General features: G+C 39.9%; 1 protein-coding gene across 1 annotated transcript in view; it reads right to left on the reverse strand.

The window, feature by feature from the left end:
- LOC109972867 (Down syndrome cell adhesion molecule homolog) overlaps nt 1-12,806 on the reverse strand; it is a 34,200-nt gene extending 21,394 nt beyond the window's left edge. Inside the window, 7 exon segments of the mRNA XM_020622069.1 lie at nt 4,264-4,443; nt 7,558-7,677; nt 7,972-8,250; nt 9,781-10,056; nt 11,261-11,557; nt 12,074-12,349; nt 12,581-12,806. Of these exon segments, the coding sequence (XP_020477725.1) occupies nt 4,264-4,443; nt 7,558-7,677; nt 7,972-8,250; nt 9,781-10,056; nt 11,261-11,557; nt 12,074-12,349; nt 12,581-12,806 (1,654 nt within the window).
- Between the last annotated feature and the right edge of the window lie 7,990 nt (nt 12,807-20,796).

The following is a 20,796-nucleotide window of genomic DNA, read 5'->3' on the forward strand; positions in this document are numbered from 1 at the left end:
ACTACACCTAGAGATGAAGAGTTTTTCTGACAGTGAAAACCTTATCTAGCCAAAGTCTGTACCGATACAGATGGATAACAAATGACAGGAAAACCCTGAATAAATGAGTCACTGCTGCAAGTTATTTTCTTGATTATTTTTATTCACAGAATGTCTACAAATTGGGAAAAGTGGCCATTTTGACTTTGCAGGCACAAGGATGATGTCTTCAAATGTTTTGTTTTGTCCAACCAACAAATCCAAAGGTAAACAGTATATTCTCACGTCTGACAAAGAAAGGCATCAGTTCCTCAGACTAAAGAAGGTGGAATCAGAAAATGTTGACGAATGTTGCTTCCGAGTAGTTGCTGGTTAATTTCTTTATTAAATCAACTGACTAATGGTTACGACTGTAGTCTTGAATAAACATGAAAAAGTGTGTTGAAAATAATGAGGGAATGTGTTTTGGAAGAATGTTTCCTCCCTCTGTAAGAGGAGTACTGAAGCTGTTCTGGAGACTCTACTAAACTTTCTGTGGTGTTCACTTTATGTTAGTTTGTCCTTTAAGTTATCATCCATCTGTATCAAAACAATTGATGTGTTTTCTTTCTATATCTTCAGTGTCTGAAAGTAGAGTGAAACTAATTATTCTAAAAATTGTGTTCTTTATGATGTATCCCAAAAATGTGCACAACCAAAGCCAACAACACCAGTGTGTGAATGTGTGAGCGTTTGAGTGCAAATGGTGAATGGCCAAGTAGTGTGAAAGCACTTTGAGTGTGCTGTAAAGTTTAGAAAAGTGCTAACCTAATAAGACCATTTACCATCTTTTCCTGATTAATTAATTATTAGTTCTATCTGACCAAAACCCAAAGATCTATAATGATATAAAACATAAATCCTCACACTGGATAAGCTGCAGCCACAAAATGTTTGGTTTAGAGTTTATTTCTATTTTCTTTTTTGACTTTAAAATAACTTACATGATGAATCTATCAAATTAGTTGCAAGATATCTATCAAATCAATAGCTATATTTTTGAAAATTAGTTAAGGCTAGACAAGAACTCTAATAAATCCATATTTACCATATTCACAATTAGTTTATAGTTTTGGTTGCCAGCAGACTAGTTTTTGCTAATTTTTCTGAGCAGTGTACAAAGCCATTGTTTGCCATAAATAGCTTCTCTACTTGTTTCCTTGTACTGTATATTACTTTGCAGTGGTGAGTGAGACTGCCATTTCTTTTGTCAAATTAGCAGTGAAGTTCTGTGTCTGAGTTTCATCACCTGTAAAGTTGTTTATGTGATGCACTCCAATGCATTCCTTCCATATGCACATTTTATGACAAATTTGAAATTCTACTGACCATAGGCCCGTAGACCATATACTGTATGATGTTGTTATGAGTCACAGTTTTGTAAAATAAAATAAGGACCCAGTTACGGTACAGCAGGGACAATTCAATCTGTTCTCTCATAAAAATAAATGAAAGAAATATAATTAGGAAGTTTGTTTTTCTGCTGAGGGTTGATTAAGAAGAAGTTCCTTTAGATTTGTAGCATCCTACAGCGAATGTACCAGTATTAAAAAAAAAACATCACAGGGATAGCTTTGGAGATATTTAGTTGTAAACCACATTTGAATGACATGATGGGCTGTACCAAGGGTTTGTGCAGCAAGCTGCAGCCAGACACGAGGGGTCAGGAAGGAGTACTAGCCCATTTGGCTGTGGCTGGCAGACAGTGAGACACTCAGCAGGGAGTACTCTGCTCTGCCTTGATAAGAGCCACATGGGAAAAAGCCTCATCTAGCAGCGACTGATCAAAATGAGCACCCAGCCACAGTGGGCCAGCTGGAGATCACAAACACGCTACACATGCAAATCCACAATCACGTGCACAAGCTCAGCTCATATGACTGTGTATTTTTGTGGGATTCACAAACCATTTGGGCTCTAGACGAAGCATGTAGACCATCAAATCCCTGCTTTTAGCATGTCTTTCTTTGAGGAGCTATGGTGGATTAAATCATGTATTAGACTCTTATAGTTAATTAAGTGTTCTTTCAACCTGAAGAGGGCAGTATTCCTGTGAAAAAAATGAAATACAAAAACACTGAGCTCTAAGCAATTATTCAAATGTGTGAGAATTCTCTGTGACATACAATCATTACCAAAAATACTGGCACCCCTGCATTTCGTCATTACCAAAAATACTGGCACCCCTACATTTCTGTCAGATAACATACCGCTTCTTCCAAAAATTTGTTGCAATTTTTTTGTTATTCTCATGTTTATTTCTTTTGTTTGCATTGGAACAACAAATCTGATCCATTCCACACAGAACTCCAAACATGGACTGGACAGAATTACTGACACCATCAACTTAATATTCGGTAGCCCACCCTTTGGACAAAATAACTGAAATCAGTCACTTCCTGTAACCATCAGTGAGTTTCTTCCTCCTCTCTACTTGAATTTTGGACCACTCTTCTTTTGCCAGCTGCTCCAGGTCTCTCAGATTTGAAGGGTTCCTTCTCCCAGCTGCTGTTCTGAGATCTCTCCACAGGTGATCTATGAGATTTAGATCTAGACTCATTGCTGACCACTTCAGAACTCTACAGCACATTGTCTGAAACCATTTCTGGTGCTTTGTGAAGTCTGCTTTGGGTCATTGTCCTGCTGTAAGACCCATGACCTCTGACAGAGACACAACTTTCTGACACTGGGCCCCAGAATTCATCTTCAGATGTCATAATGCCACACACACAGTCAGGACATCCAGGGCCTGAAGCAGCAAAGCAACCCCAAAACCTCAGTGAACCTCCACAGTGTTTGACTGTATGGACCGTGTTCTTTGAAGGCCTCAGTTCATTTTCTGAAAACAGTAGAATGATGTACTCGACCAAAAAGCTCTGTTTCAGTCTCATCTGTCCACAGGACATTCTCCCAGAAGGACTGTGACTTCCTCAGGTCAGTTTTGGCAAACTGGTGTTTTTATGTTCCTGTGTCAGCAGTGGGTCCCCTGGGTCTCCTACCAAAGTGTCCCTTGTCATTCAGATGGTGACAGATAGTGTGAGCTGACACTGTTGCACCCTGTGCCTGCAGGTCAGCTTGAATCTGTTTGGAAGTTGATCAAGGTTCTTTATCCACCATTGGAACAATTCTTCATTGCAGTCTGTCATCTGTTTTTCTCTTTTGTCCATATCCATGGAGATTAGCTACAGCTCCATGGGCTGGAAACGTCTTGACAATGTTGTTCACAGTGGACACAGGAACAACCAGATCTCTGGAGATGGACTTGGAGCCTTGAGACTGTCCAGGCTTTTCCACTGTTGTGGTTCTCAAATCCTCAGCCAATTCTTTGCTCTTCTTTCTTTTCTCCATGCTCAGTGTGGTCCACATGACACAAAGGTTGAGTCGACCTTGCTCCATTTTAACTGGTTGTACGTGTGATTTCTATATTGCCAGCACCTGTTGGTTGCTACAGGTGAGTTTCATTACAAATTAAAGGAGCATCACATGTTTGATATACAACTATTTCTGATGATTTTGGAAAGGTTAATCTGTCCAGTCATTTTTGGAGTTCTGTGTGGACTGGATCAAATTTGACTTTTTCTTCTCTGCTTTTATAGAACAGATGCTCTAACCTGTCCAGTCTAACATAAAGAAAGCATGCAGTATGTGAAGCACAAGTGTAAAGAAAACAGAGAAGACAGACAGGAACAGGGAAGAGGGGAACAGACACGGATAACTCATTCCTCCTTCAGCCCACTTTTTGTCTATCCCTCAGCTTTCTTTTCCACATGGCAGCTCCTGCATGCATGCAGAATTCAAGGCTTAATGGAGAGGAGCTAAGTCCTGGGCCACACAGCAGATAAATGCTATAGTTTCTCCAAGAGATGATTGCTTTGTGGAATTTGTTCAGTCAGAAAGCACAGAATGGGTACCAGGATGGTATCTTGCCGGTGAACTAACTGTCACAGACAAAACAGACTCCAGTTCAACTCACTTACCCTTTGTGCTTTAGTGTTAATGTCTTACTAGAATGTTAACAGCAGCACTGAACGTGACCGACCTAGGCATGCAAAAGTATAGTAGGCTAAATAAAGTCAAGTGTGACCGGTCATTTTAGTAGAACATCAACTATTTAAAAAAAAAAACATAAATACAGAGAGAGCCTAATACAGAATTCATTTTCTTCAGCACCTTGCATCACAGAGAGGCATAATTTAAATGTACTTGCTCAGGTTTGGAAAGATGCTATTTTCCCAAGATACTCACTTTTGACATTGAGATACATGGACTTGCTGACATCAGCTCCAACATCATTGCTGACTCTACACAGATAGAAGCCACTGTCTTCTTCCAGCACATGCTTGATGAGCAGAGAGCCATTGACCAGCACCTCGATCCGAAAGCCTGAGTTGAGGGCAATGGGTTTGAACTGAGGGACCCCGGCACCTGTCACAGAACCGAGAGTGAGGGTTTATCACCATGATGACTGTTTATACGCAGGTAAACAAACAGTTGCTACTTAATATTTTATTCTCCTCTCACCGAAGGGCTTAAAACTAGCACTAACCTAATTCACACCCGACTGCATTCTTGGCCTGCAATAACAATAAACTGCAATTTGTCTTGGATCATGTTCAAAATGTGTATTCATTGTAGCTGTCTGATTAAACTCACAGTCTATATACACTCAGTGACCACAAGTGGAGACTAATTATTAGAAAAACCTCTTAATATAGTGCAGCCCAATACAACTCCACCGCTGAATATGACCTCCCAAAACACATCATTAAATTAACACTGCTTTAAAAAAAGCATTATAGGCATCATAAAAGTAGATTTTACGGCAGAAAAGTTGTATTAAATTGCATGAGACTGTAAAGGTGTACATAAAATGGCTACAGAGTATATGTACATCCTGAGTATTTATGGTAAACTATTGTAGGTATTTACCAGAAACCAACATTTTAATGTTAATGTATAAATTCTATTTAGATCATTTGCTGTCAGGCTTCTTTTAACTTCATTTGCCATTGAATTGCATGAGTTACTTTGTCCTAAATTGCTGCCAGTTACAGTATTAAATAGGGTTAATTGTATTGGCCTTTTTATCCTTAACATACAAATGCTAAAATTTAATAATGAAAAACAGATCAGTCTGGTCAGTATGTAATTAATTTTCATACCAAGAACCTTCAATAATCTACAGTCTTACATTGTCATGCTTTAGCAGCTTTGCATTAACATGTTGATGTATGAGTGTCAGTCATGTTTTATAAAGAGTAAGCAATGCCATAACTGAAAAGACTGAATAGTAATCATTTATTGTCAAGAAATATTGTTACCGTGCCCAGCCAGGATGGGACAATGTCAAAGAAAACAGAACAAAAAGCTTTTCCCTGAACCATCGCTGGTTGTAAACACATTTGTTTTTATGCATTCTACCTCGAAGGTGTAGATATTATAATTGCTGCATTGGCATTCACTAAAACAGATCATCTACCACAGAGAATAAGCTTTCTGTAGGGCAAAAAGAACTTAACAAGCAATTCAACATGAATGTCAAAAGAGATGAAGGGCAAGCTATCCAGTTAAAAGTCTTTCACTAAACCTGGGGGGAACTGTTGTGTGTTACTCAGTGTTGGGCAAGTTACTTAAAAACCATTACTCATTACTTATGAAAAAGTAATCAGCAAAAGTAATATACAGTATTATATTACTTGTCACTTTACTTGTGTCTGCTCCTTTAAATAACTGCAGATCCACACATATTTATTTTATATCTTACATGTAGAAAAAATAATACTCACACACACATTGTGTTTGCATTACTCTGACTTACATTCATTTCCTGGAGACTTAACCATATAACGCCTACTTGCCTAACCTAAACCTTACCAAGTCATCACTCTAAAATGTAATGATTTACATTTTGGGGACTTGCTTTTCATCCCCATAAAGACACAAAGACCCCACAGAGTGACTGTGGAAACAATTTACATTATATCCCAACAACACAAGTAATACCAGGCCACATACACAGTGGTCAAGCAGAAACATACAATCTGGAGCAGTGACGTGTGGTGAGGTTGACAGCTGGTGAGGCCGTAACTCTTTTACAGTCAGATTTACAAATACAAATTGTCTGTTAACAGACAATGCGTTATGTTTTATATCTCATGTCAACATTCTTCACACAAACGTGACCCATATTTAATTTGAGGTTAAAATTTATTCCAATTGAGCTTATTTCTAACTAGAAATAATAAAAGTTGATGGTCTTACCTTTACTTGTACATGAAATCCATTTGTCAGCTGGTATGTATTACAAACCCTTTTACCGTTCAAATCCAATATTAAAACAAATGTTTTCAATAAAGAAGATCCTTCTGGACAAAAATGTCCAGACTGTAAAAGATTTGCGAATTTTCTCAGCTTGGAAATGTAATCTTTCATTTTTGATAAGGCGGATTGTAAAAGAAATATAAACAAGCACGAAGAAGATTGTAGGTAGCGCAAGAATCTGTGGGCTCACTAGCGCCCTCTGCCTTGAGGCTGGGGTACTGTTTGCCTCACCGAGTAACTTTTTTACTGGGTTTTATGGTTAATCTGGAGCCTAAACACGTTACAGAACTACATTTTATACATTATCCAGATTATGGTAAGGCAGAGCATATAATCAGAGTGTTTGAAATGATTTTATTTGTGATATATAGAGGGACAGCGACACACTATTTGCATCGCATACAGTTTGTGAGGATTACACGATCCACCGAGAGGCACAGCAAAGTGCTGCCTCATCACGCATCTCCTCCATGTATTTGAACGGGACATACGAAAATTCTGCTATTCTTTATTGAAAAAATCCTTCAACATCGGATTCGAACGGCAAAAGGGCCTACAACACACACCAGCTGACAAAAATTAACATTTATTATATTTTATGGTTAACTTTTTTTTTTTTTCAAGATTGACAGGGGAGGCTCTGCCTCACCTTCCTCCCCTGACCGCACGTCACTGATCTGGAGGGAATTAGCTTAGCTCTAGTGACTACGCAGAGCACTCCAGAAGTCCTGGGTTCAGCTGAATGGTTCACACCTCTCTTAAACTCTAAATAAAATCTCTGTATTTAGCTTTCCCTTTGGCTAACATTAGTAAGCCAGATAAGAACACACAACATTTAATTCAGACATCTTTCGAATTACAGAGGGGCTAACCTTCTTCACTCAAATCCCCCCATGGCAAGCTAGCCTGCACAGACCAATGTGTCAGCTGAAAACAGTGAGGCCGATTTTATATCGTCCCACCATCTAGCATTAACTCCCAGTAAGGTAACGAACAATCCCACAAAAATGTCAAAGTAATGGAATGTAGCTAGAATTAGTAACTGTAATTATTGAATTTCTATTGAATTACACTACTCATTACTGAAAAAGGTAATGACATTACTGCAAAATGTTCTAAAGAAACATGATACTTCCCAGTAGTGTTAGTACAGTATGTACTTAACAAGTGCATGCAAGTGGCATACATATTCATGTAAGGGTCATGCTGTGAGTTTACCTTTAGAGTACTCCCACTGAATGGTAGGAACAGGATAGCCTTCTGCTGAGCAGTTTAGTATCACTGCCTTTCCATAAATGCCATCCTGATCCTTAGGTTGTACCACAAATTTGGGGGGAACTGCAAGACAAGTAATCATTAGATTCAGCAGTTGTATTATTGCTTCCAGAGACAAAAATCCTATGCAAAGCAAGAACCAATAATAGCTTGACAAACAACTTCTAATCATGTATAGATCTGACTTCGACGAACTTCTAATCATGTATAGATCTGACTTGGAAAATCACTAATATCTTAACAGCATTTTTTTCATTTTTCCCCTTAAAACAATTACATTCAGTAACAAATAACAAAAGACAAGCATCTCTGCTTGGATCTTCTGCTTCTGTGAAATCTGTCTTCACCCTTCCTCACCTCGGACAATCAGCTGACTCTGGTGCTCCACGGCGGCAGCCTGGTTGCGTGCAATGCAAGTGTAGTTACCGTTGTGCATCAATGTGAGATTGGAGATGCGCAGAGAGCTGGTAAAGTCTATGTTGTCTATGGTGACACCCAAGCTGGCTGGAATTGGCCGACCGTCTTTTTGCCAGGTGATGAAGACGGGTTGGTCACCAGACATGACCACACAGGGGACAAAAACTCTCTGGCCAATGGAAAACCGAGGGAACTCAAAAGGGTGGATGGTAGGTGGGACTACGGAAGAATATGAAAATTAATTTCTCCCCTCTGGAGTTTTACCTCAGGCCTGTGTGTTAAATGCTTATAATTTCAGATTAACTTCAGCAAACATTGTTCAAAATCAGTCACCATTCATGTACAGTATGTATAAACAGAAAAGTTAATGACTATGATTTTGTCATGGCTGAGGTAGTACTTCATAAAGCAATCTTACTGAAACTCATTGCTTACATTTCTCTCTTTATCACCTTGTTTTCCATATTGAAGCATTATACAGTGATTTTGCAGGAATGAGAGAAATATTTTATTGCCTCTCCCTGTGCAGAGCAGCTGAATTCTCTCTCAAACAACATGCATATAACATTCTCTCTCACTCTTGCTCTCTGGGGAGAGTGTAGTCATCATGAGAACCAGATTCTCTGGAAAATTAATGATTTAAAATAACACTGGAATAAGCAGCACTTCAGCGCTTATTTAATTCACAACAAAATAGGCATAATAGGCTCCTGGGGATTCCCTCTAGGCAGCAGTGAAATGCTAAGCAGCTGAGAGGCAAATTAGCTGAGGCAGAATGGTGGCATGGCTTTGTCTATGCTGTGTGATTTCCCCCTCGCACACTTGTTAGCATGTCAAGACCTGCCAGAGAGAGAGAGAGGTGGGAGTGGGAGTTGGGGTGGGGCATTTGCCCATCCGACATTTCAAATTATGCAGCGTCATTGAAGAAAGAGAGTCATCTGAGGTTATCATCATCAGGCTCAGCTCAGTACTGCTGCATATTCAGATGAGCTCCAGATAAAGTGGCCAGGATGATGGAGATGTTGCTTTGCTATCTGTGATGTCAGTGTTTTTTTGAAGACTGTGTGATATACAAATATCCTTCTGCATATCTGTGCTTTTTGCATCAAGAAAATGTAGATACTAAGGTGATACTTTAAAGTAATGTGTTTTAGATGTGATATACAGCATGTATGCCAAATGGAAAGACACATCAGGGTCAATGTGCACACTGATAAAATGAATCTGGGGCGGCTGTGGCTCAGGAGGTAGAGCGGGTCGTTTCCTAACCGGAGGATTAGCGGTTCGATTCCCAGCTTGTCCAGTCAACATGTCGAGGTGTCCTTGAGCAAGACACTGAACCCCCAGTTGCTCCCGGTGATGTCACTGGTGTGTGAATGTTTGGGAGTGTGAATGGGTGAATGGCCAAATAGTGTGAAAGCGCTTTGAGTGTGCTGTAAATCATAGAAAGGCGCTATACAAATATAAGACCATTTACCATCTGTCTTAGTATCCACAGACTGAGCTACCTATAGATGCACTCAACAAATACTGGGGTATAATACTGTGTGGCACACCCCACCTTGAATAAATGGGCTAAGGTGCTTATTTGACACTTCACATTGGTAATTATCATGACAGAGTACCCATGATCGCACACAGCTACAGCAACTAAATCGCATGCTGTTTTTCTAAACATAAAGCCCAGGCTCACTATCCAGTGTTGAGTCATGTGCTGTAAATGAAGAGAGATCAGTTTGAGGTTCATACCTTTCACAGTAACATAGACACTCTGGTGTGTGGAGAGCTGAGGTTGCACCAGCACATTGCATGTATATTCTCCTTCATCCACATCCTTCTGCACATCAAACAGTTTCAGGGTGCCATTGTTCTCGAAGGCCCGCTGTCGGTGGTTGTACGGCAGCAAATTGGAGTCTTTGTACCACTTGATGGAGTAGTATGGGTAACCAATGACACGGCAGTGGATGTACATGTCCCACCCAGCGATGGCAGTGAGGTTTTTCATTGGTCTGATGCTGGCAGGCCCTTGAAGTACGCATTGGAGAGACAACTCTCTTAAAATGATTTTGAGGCAGGGGGGTTGTTATAAACGATAGCTGTGCTGTGTTGTGTGTTTTCAAGACACCACAAAATTTACAGGCCTTGATTCATTCTGATAGCAACAAATAAAACATTGCCAAGATTTATTTATGTGTTTCAGACCACCTGATTAAGGTTTCCAGGCAATTCTAAAAGGAACTCACAATCATGACCACTTTGCTTTCATATCAAATTTGCATTTTGCCTTGTCAGAACCAGGGACTCATGTATACTGTGTGATGCTATTATCAAAGCCATTACTCATATTGTCAGCTTTTACACACACTTGAGAAAACCAACAGAATAGCCAACAGGTTTCCACAGCTCAGTGTTTATCAGGTAAATGGACTATTAGGCTTCTTTTTAAACCACCAGACAAGGCAGTTTAGCTTGGCTCTGTAGTGTATTTGAGCACAAGCATATCCTGGGATGCTACTCTCTTTAGCACGATTAAGGAGCCAATGACGTGAGAAACGGTCATTACACTTTCTCTGCAATGGCACCTGTGGAGATTTATATTCATTGCTTGGCTGCACTCAGCATCCATGGACCCTCGCTCAAGGGGTAGAGGATTGCTCTGTTTAGCCTCACTAGATGCAAGAATGCGCACAAGTAAATTAAACCAATCAGTGTACAGAAAATAACCTTCCCACTCTGCAATGAAGGAATACTAATGGCTTTGCACCAAACACAGAAAGCTTGAATGCCCCAGTAGTACCACTATATGACAACAGCAATCCAGCCAACCATGTCCCTGCAGAGAGCAGAGAGCAAGACAGTCATTCACTGATACTAACAGTAGGTCATCCTAATAGTGTCCCAATATAAAGTGATCAACAGGTGTTGGGTAGGGAGCAGGGCATTAGGAAACATAATGCTAAAACCAGTGATTAATGATCAGATATGCTACTACAGGAGGCTGTAGATGTACCTGTCTTAATGTGAGCAAGAAGAAACAGAATAAAATGGCACCATTAGGTTTTCCAATGTGGAAGAGAAGCTAGCAGCGCATCTGCTTGCAGCGCATTCATTCAACATCTGCACATCCAAGCACATCAAAAGTAGCCGATTAAAAATGAAAGGAGAATGAATCAAGACATGCTGATGTGTATATGTGATGGTGTGTTGGAAGAGTTGATCTGACAAGCACCTCTTACGTTTATTCGCGCCTGGTAGGAAACTGTCCCAGCTGAGTTGTTGCAGATGCAGCGATACACCCCTCCATCGGGCACCTGGGTCTGGCTAATATTGAGGTGGCTGACCACATGCCCTTCAGCATTGGTGTAGTGGGAGATACGGTGGCGGCTGTCCCGTACCACGGGCTCGTCATCCAGAGTCCACATTACCCGGGGCTCCGGCGTGCCCTTTACCGTGCATGACAGTGACACAAACTCGTTGATGTTGTAGACCTTCTCACTGAATGAAGCCAGAATCTTGGGTGTGCCATCTGGACAGTGGATGGAGATTCACATGGCAAGATACATTTTATTATTTTACACTGAATGTGCTCTTTAAAGATACAATACAAAAGCATACTGTATTCAGACCAATTTGCCTTTTCACTGTAACATATGCATGAACTGACCCAGACCATAAAACAGATTAATACAGCTCCTTTCCCTGGCTCCACAGCAACACTGATTATCAATATTCTCCTTATATTGGTGTGGTCACGGGAGAAAGCTACTGCAGCAACCTCAGTTCATGTAACAGTATGCAAGCCTCTTTCAGAAAATCTAGTGCAATGGGCTGGGTCTCAGCTGCACTGCAGTACTCAATACTACATACACAGTCTATATGAGAGCATGACCATACAGACACAGTTTGCATTCATATGCACATACAATCACCAGTACACACAAAACAAAGAGAGAATACATGTTATTTCTATTACTTATCTATATAAAATGCTTTATGATTCCACCACCCACATATCTATACTTAGATCACTGTGAATTCTGACCTTCCAGTATGACTTGAACAAAGTCCTGGGCCGACATCTTGCCATGTCTGGCAAAACACTGATAGGCTCCTCCATCACTCTTGGCCATACCAGCCATGACCAGGTTCTCCCTGTTCTGACCTGTCATGCGGACACTGTTACTTGGGTAGATGAGCTCTCCATTGCGGTACCAGGACAACTGGTACTCCTCGGAGCCGGTAACGCTGCAGGAGAGTGAAACCTGGCTTCCCACGCTGCCCTTCACTTTCCGTGGGCTCACCACAACCTTCAGGGGCTCTGTAGGTTAAGGAGCTAAGTGTTCAGTATCAGAAAATTGCAATATTTGGTCTTATTTGCTTTCATAAGTTTTAGTAAGAAAATATAATTATGTTTCCAGTATAATGTTAAATATGCCCACTGTAGCACCTTAAAAACCTGAAGTGATTCTGTACCTGCTCTGCTTTCACCTGTTTTAAGGCATCATGCAAATCAATCCTAATGTCTTACCACCAGCCAATGGGCACTGACCTTTTACCAGCAGCCTGCCAACCACCTCAGCATTGCCATAGCCATTCCACACCTCACACACATACGTCCCCGTGTCACTGGGCTGGGCTTTCTCTATCAGCAGGCCTGTCACACTCTGCCTGAAGCGTGTGTCGGGCTCCAGTGGCCGGTTGTCCTTTAGCCAGCGGTATTTGGGTGCAGGGTGCCCAGAGGCTTTGCAAGGCAACTCCACTCGATGAGATGCCATTACCTCTGTTCAGATTTATATATATATATATCTATGAGAGAAATGTTTGGTGATTGCCACCCCCCACCCACTGTAAAAGCCATATATCACAGAGGACCTTACATCTGTATTCACAGGTTAAGAAGTACTTCATGTAAACTGAACTTCATGTGTGTCCCTTTAAGAATAAAGTGTCCCTTAAAGAATAAATGGTAAGGCTAAAGGAGGGCATCATTTGTTCTGAAACCTGCCCTCCAGACTGTGTTGGTACAGTTCTGATGACCTTTATCACATGTCATTCTCTCTTTAATTTGTGTTTTTTCTTGTCACTCCCCAAAAAGGGAACAATGTTCTGCACATATTATGTATTTATATTTATTTTGAAGACAGAAATTGTAGAGCAAGTTAGTGTCCTTTGATGATTTATCTGAATTTGTTTACTTGCATTGCATCATATAATGTAAAGAGCTCTTGTTTCATAAACTAAGAGATATAGCTATATGATAGTATGTGATATGATACCTAATATACTGTAAGCCCACAAAGGTCCTAATATAACACTGTACATATATTTTGGCGTACCTGAAACAATGAGGCGGGCACTATTGCTCTGTCGGGTCTCTCCTGTGTACCGGTGACGTGTCATACACCTGTAGTTGTACAGCCCGTCTTCCATTTGCACATCCAGGATATACAGGGCTCCCATGGATGTGATGAGAAACCGAGACACTAGAAGTAAAAAGATAAATCAAACATACAGTATTAAGTCCCTCGTCTCAGTAAAGTGCATGACCCATTATTTCCTCATAATTCTATAATACCCACTGACTACCCACAGCTTAACTAGCCAAACTGTTAAGTGGTGGTGTCTCAAGTAGTGTATATGATACATGAATAGAACAAATAAAAAAAATAAAATACTTAAATGAAATAAAATAAAATACATTCAACTCAGAAGATGGCAAGTATTTTACAGCAAATCATATTCTATAGTTATATGCTAAGAGAAGAAATAACTGTGTGTGTGTGTGTGTGTGTTCATTCTTATGCACTTGAATCACTACCTTACACATTCTTAAGGAAGAAAATACAGAAAATTAAATATTGAAGTCACTTAGCAAATATTTGCAAGTCAAGTGAGGTAGGCAGCGCTGTGTGATTGTTGTCACCAAACATCTGCTGCAGCCCATTTAGCTTAGAAGAGCTCTGTGACGCTGTGACAAGGCTGTGTGTTGTGCAGCAGTGTAACACAGCTCGTTATTAAGTAGCTCATCACTCTCTTCTCTCCCTCTCTCTCTCTCTCTCTCTCTCGGGGTAACTCTGTCTCTCTCCATCTCTGTTTCTCTCTCTTTCTCAGCTCCAGACTAAAGTGCAGGGAGCCAGGGATCACAGAGCACTTTGATAAGGCATGTCTGCGCAGGTCAGGCGTGCTAATATCATGCTAGTGTTATGCTAATTTGTGTGAACAGATGGAAGTAAAGAGAGGTAGTCAGTGCTTACGAGGAATGGCTTGTGCTGCCAGGGTATTTCATGTCACTGGTGATTGAAAAGCTTATCTGAGATGTGGATCAAATGGGGCTATCGTACAGTGGGGGATTCTGGCAATACTGGCAGATATAATGCAGACATTATGATGAGCTGAATTACTCTCATTTAGTCCTGTTGTGACAGTTCAACACACATTAAGCTTGCTTGTACAGGCATGTGCACAGCGCCTGCTAAAATAACTGACAGAGGTGTAAAAGTGATTTACATTTGTCCAACATCTACATTTATGTTTTGAATATCACAAGAAATCTGATTGTCCACACTTTAGAGACAATAAAATGCTTTCAGCAGAAAATGAGATAAAAACAAAACAAAGATCTTTGAGTTTCTTACTGTTGCAAATGGTATGGAGTGAACTACTTCCAACATGTTTATAGTAATGGTGCAATAAAAAGGGATGATAGAGAGGACAGAGAGAAATGGGGGTCAAAAACATAGAAGGAGAGGGAGGACTACACAGAGGAGAGTACTGAAGATGCTATTGTGAGTAAGTGTTGACCCACTTAGAAATGAGAGCCCATGGATTTGACATCATGAAGGGTATTTTTTCAGTTTGTGGTCAAAATGCTCCCATGTGTGACAGTCAACTAATGGTAAAATGACGGGGAGAGGAGATGTAGTACACACCCATTTGTGTGAGTCTGCAATCCTTAATCATTGAACCACAGAGACAATCTATCAAATATTATCTAAATCTGAATTTTACTGGTTGTGGATCACTTTCACGGAAAGAAACCCTTCAGAGAAGACACATATCAAAGCAAAAGGAAACAGTGGCTGTCTTTCCTCTCTCCTCTTTTTTGTCTCCTTTCCCTTCTATCCCACTGAATGTTGCCTGTCTTTAAAAGTTGACAAGGCAGGCTTATGAATGAGAGGAGCTTTCATTACAGCAGGCTGCCTGTCAAGGTAACAAAAGGCCAGGGTTGGGAGTAGGGAGTATGTCTGTGTTTTAAGTGCACGTTAAAACAGACACATACTGTACACACCCTCACATGTGTTTACAAGTGAGAGTAATTGTGTGCTTGTCTCTTGTCTACCAGCAAGAGACACTCTGGATTATTACTGAACTTCTCACTTAGAGGATATTACATGTATGCTTGATGGGGGAAGATTAAAAATGTTATTATTAGGTCAAAGGGTCAAAGGTCAAAGTGGTTATTTGTCATATGCACAGTTAGGAAACGTGTTTCCCTGTACAATGAAATTCTTACTTTGCTGTCCACATGAATGCCACAAAATACAAATGAAATATAAAGTAGATAAATAAGTAACACAAAATCTAAGGCACTTTAAGCAGCAAATGCAGCAATATAATAAAAATATATAAGAATTATAACAGAGAATGTATGCTGCATGGGAGCAGCATAAGTAACACAAAATCTAAGGCACTTTAAGCAGCAAATGCAGCAGTATAATAAAAATATATAAGAATATAATAAGAGAATGTATGCTGCATGGGAACAGCATGTGCAGCAGTCAACAGTCAATGTGCAAACTGAGAATGTAAACAGTACATGACGTATTTCCTGGTAATAAACTCCTCAGCTGTTTAGGAGTCTGAGGGCAGAGGGAAAGAAAGAGTTTTTCAGTCTGGAGGTCCTGCATCTCACACTTATTGAACTTATTACAACTGTGTAATGTGATTTAAATGAACAGGCTGACATTTTAGACATTGTGGAAAGCTAGATGAGAAGATTAATAGTACTTGTTTGTAAGCTAAAGCTGGAGCCAGGAGACAGTTTTCTTATGGTTAACTTTCTCCTGGCTCCAGCTTTACAACTACAAACTGCTATGACACTGGCATCAATCTTGTCATCTAACTCTTAGTAAGAGATCAAAATGTACATTGTTCAACATGTCAAACTCCAGTTACTATGTTCTGAAATTTTCCGCTGACAAAATATCCTGAACAGTGTCTAGGCAATAGTTTGAAAGATCACTGTCCAATCCCCAGAAGTAACCAACAATAAAGGCATTTAGGATTCTGGATTTTGCTTACACTGTACAAGTACTGTACATCAGGGGCTGGTATTTAAGATAATCCTACACTGATTTAACTTTCTTTAATTTGACATTTAAACATTCATTATGTTGAGCTATAATTTTGTTCTGCTCATGTACCATTTTGTACAAAAACTTTCAAAGCTGCAGTTTTAGCTTATAAAAATATTCCAGAGATTTACACTGTAAGGAAGGCATGGGAGACTTGTAGAGGAGGCAAAGATGGTGTGTGAGGTGAAAGGACAGGTGAATGTACGTGTTCTAAAAAAAAGGGGGAAGTCAGATATTGCACTTTAGCTGCTTTTCAGCACTAACTGCAGTGGCAGCAGTGGAAGTCACACATACAGTATCTCATGAAGGCAGTTAAGTAGCTGTAAAACCCATAGCACTGACTGCAGCAGTTTGTGTCAAAATGCAGTCATAATTCAGTCAAATCTGACCACAGACATAATACATATATTTTTACATTGACTGTCACTTATGCTTTCTGGGAACTTTATTATTCATGTTTCTTTAGGATCTGAGTATTTCAGAAATAGTTGCAGCACATCCAAGGGTAAATTGCAAACAGGAACTGCTGATATCAAATTTAGGATACATGTATGCTAATATGCCAGCTAAAAAAACAGGACTGAAGTTATAGTATGCTAGCTCACACTGATGACGTACTGTAATTCAAATCTGGCAACACTGGATAAAGTAGCTTCAATTTTACATTTCTCTTTAAGGTGGGCTTTTATCATACCATTGTATGCTAAGATGTTATCTTATATTTATTGGGAAATGCATAAGCCATTTTTATACACAGCATGAAATAACAGTATTTATAACTAAAAAGAAAAAAGGAAAACCGTTATTAAGGGCCAGATCCTGTTCTTGGTGGGCCAGATTTGGCCCCTGGGGGCAATAGTTGCTGGCCAGTTTTATATGTCATAGTCAAACGTTTGAACTGAGATTATTTTACCACTACTATTTCCTGACCTCAGGAAATTGTGTTGCTAGTAGAAAAACTGCTAAAGGAAAAGATGCTTAGACTGCTAAAATTTAAAATATCATGTGTTTTTGCTTTTTAGAAAAGTTGACATTAATAAAATGTAAATATAAACTATAAAAAATGTTCATGGCCACTGTAATTGATTACATTCTTGGTTAGATTTCATTTCTTTCTTTCTTCAGCTCCAGCTCATTCACACTACCAACAAACAACTGATTGTCTCACATGCTGCAGGCCTGTGTGTGCATGTCCTTGTAATCTGAGGGCATTTCTGTGCATGCATACCACTGCAGATACCACTGACCTGTGTGTCTGGCATGTGTGTTTGTACTGTATCTTTACAGTATGTGCTTCTGTGTACGTGCTCATGCAAGTGAGTTTGAATATGTTTATGCAGCATACAGCTGTAATAAGGAATGGTCAATAACAACGATCAAAGGCGTTTTTCCCTGCTCCACTTACTGCATACCAACACTGCCTCAGAGACAGTCTCCACTGTTCTCGCAGTGTGTGTGTGTGTGTGTTTGTGAGCATGCTAGACATATGAGCATGTGTTTGTGTTCACACCTGGGTGTATTAGAGTATATTCGTAAAGCTGTGGCTTCACTTCACCCCAGGTGGCTTGCTGGACTATCAGTCACCTCCTCTTCCCGTCCTCAGCCTGCCCAGCTGCTTTGGCATCAACGGTGCCGCAAACACAAGTCCCTTTCTGTGGACCCACAGTCAATAGCTTCAATTAATCCCCAAAAAGCTACACTGAGTCTGCAAGTAGACTCTTTGTTCATTCAAACTGGGAGGCTTTGTGGTTTTTCACTGAAACCTAAATTGCTTATCAGACATAATAGAAACAGTGAGAAATGAAAGAATTATGCTCATATCGCAATGCTAGTGTTGCACTTTCCACTAAGGATATTTGGCACAAGCGTGGATGTGTCATCACCGGACACAGGTTGACATGTGACAAGGACCAAGAGAGAAGGATTTCTGATGAGGTAGAATAAGGTGACACATGGTGACATAGCTGAGCACTTTGCCCTTCACTTGCTGGGCAACCATCTGCTTTAAAACATGCATATTAACTGAAGCTACCTTGGCAACCTGAGTCATTTCAGTGTTCTTTAATTGAGACATGAGTGGAAGAAGAAGCAGAATGGGGTAGAGAGCAAGAGAGAGCAAGTAGGAGAGAGGGGGGTGAAAATAAAAGATCAAGAGGGAAAGGGCACCTTTGGGATACAACCACTCTCTGTCATCTAAAATGACTTACAAATTAGCTTACAGCTATGCACTCCCACTGAAGGGGGAAAAAGACAACTTTCATATGCTAATTCAGATCATGGGTAAGCAGAGCAATTATCAAAAAAAAAAAAGAAAAAAGAAGTCAGCCCTGCTGTCTGACAGATCTTGACAGGAACCCAGTGCCTCTGTCTCTGCTGCATCGTCTTTCTTCATAAAATCAAAATTAAACTTATTATGCATCAGTAAATGTTACAAAAGCAAAAAACTATATACTGTATAACCAAATGCAAAGACACTGTGGCAGTACAAAACAAGAATATACATGCTGTGTATTTTCCTTGCAGCTCTGCACACAGCAGAATCCTCTAAGTAACAACACTATAACAATAAATGTTGTCATAGCACCACCGACTCTTTTTGATAGCTGAGAAAAACTAAAAAAAACTAACCTGATAATTTTCTCCTATGTCCCTGAAGACAACCTGCAATCCTCTGACTCTTAAGAACTTTGAATTGTCTGACCTATGAACACCAAATGTCTGGATGCCAATTACAGGAAACTCATGGAGTCAGCTAAACAATGCAGATAAAAACTGCTTCCTCATCACTCTACTGGCAGTGTCCCCACTGTGCAGCTGTCTTGGAGTGTATTAGTGAGTGGAGAGTGGTCCCTGGAGACATATGGGGCCTACAGTGTCACCCTGACCTTGGCTACTCAAAGTCATGCAGCTCGACAAAATAGATAATCTAGGCTGCAGTTGCACACTAACAAACCATCAACTAGCTGCATCTAGGATTGCAAAAAAATGCATTGGGTGGTTGTGCTTTTCACACCAATGTGGTTTACAATAGGAAGGTATTTTAACTTGAACCCAGCAACTGGAGATGTACCTCAGATGAGTGCTAGAGGTTTGTTACTAAGCAATAAACCATAATACACCATAAGACAGTGTGTGTGTGTTGCAGTATAATTCTGATGAGGTGATTAGGTGAGTGTAGATTTTAGTAAAGTTGTTGTGCAGTTTCATTTTCTACTGCAGAACTAATGGATTTTCCCCAAATACCGTGTGCAAACACAATTCAACGCAACATTCAAAGTTACAATTAGATTAGATTATTTTTGTTAATGTGGTCACACAGGAGAACAAATACAGTACCGAAATATAAATAATATAATTAATATTTTACAAGTATTGGCATCTAATGATTTGGATTACAATTAATACTTTTATTTATTTATTTGTTTGTTTATGTAAGACTTAGAAGTATACCAAATGAATTGTTGCCTTTTCCATTGATGAATAACACTGTCAAATTTAATTAATATTTCATACAATTAAAATTGAGTTTGCCTTTTTTTAATAATCTGAAACTGCAGCCATCATGCGACAACACATTTTTTCCAACCATGCGAATGTCGCACAGTGTCTGGCGCCAGGACTGCTGGTGTAGTCTGAGTAATAATAAGCTTATGATGAGTCCAGGAGGACTCGTGTTATAATTAGTACTGGTCAGGATTAATGGCAGAGTGACTCCAGTTTGATCAGGCTGGGATAAGCATTTCTATAGAGAGGGAGATCCCACCAATTTAGAGCCCCTCTATTAAAAATCGTTTGTCATTCTTATGGGAGGCATGCTGACAGCTACTGGGGTTGTCATGGCAACACTCTGGCCATCATTCGCTTAGCAAGCAATATTCCCAGTACTGTAAATGGTGGAGACACACACATACCGTATATTGTCCAGTCAAATGTTTCAGTGCTCAGACACATGCAAGAATATAATGCAGTGCATCACTTACTGTACAGAGATTCTTAGTCCTCATCGATGTCTGGCTCACCTTACAAACTTATTTTGATTTAGAGTATCAGAATTCTACTGATTGTCCTACTTATGTTGTGTATATGTTTTCAATCCCTATATTATTATTTTAAATATCTATTTTGGGTGTATTATCCTTATTTCTATCTACTGTGTTCACACATCTATCTATCCTGGAAGAGGGATCCTCCTCCTCTCTGCTCTGCCTGAGGTTCCTTCCTTCTTTTCCTTTTCAAAAACATTCAAAGGTCAAACTGTTTATTTGTCATATGTACAGTTAGGAAACATGTTTCCCTGTACAATGAAATTCTTACTTCGCTGTCCACATGAATGCCACAAAATACAAATGAAATATAAAGTAGATAAATAAGTAACACAAAATCTAAGGCACTTTAAGCAGCAAATGCAGCA

This window comes from Monopterus albus, unplaced genomic scaffold, assembly GCF_001952655.1.
Source record: "Monopterus albus unplaced genomic scaffold, M_albus_1.0 scaffold272.1, whole genome shotgun sequence".
Classification (NCBI taxonomy): domain Eukaryota; kingdom Metazoa; phylum Chordata; class Actinopteri; order Synbranchiformes; family Synbranchidae; genus Monopterus; species Monopterus albus.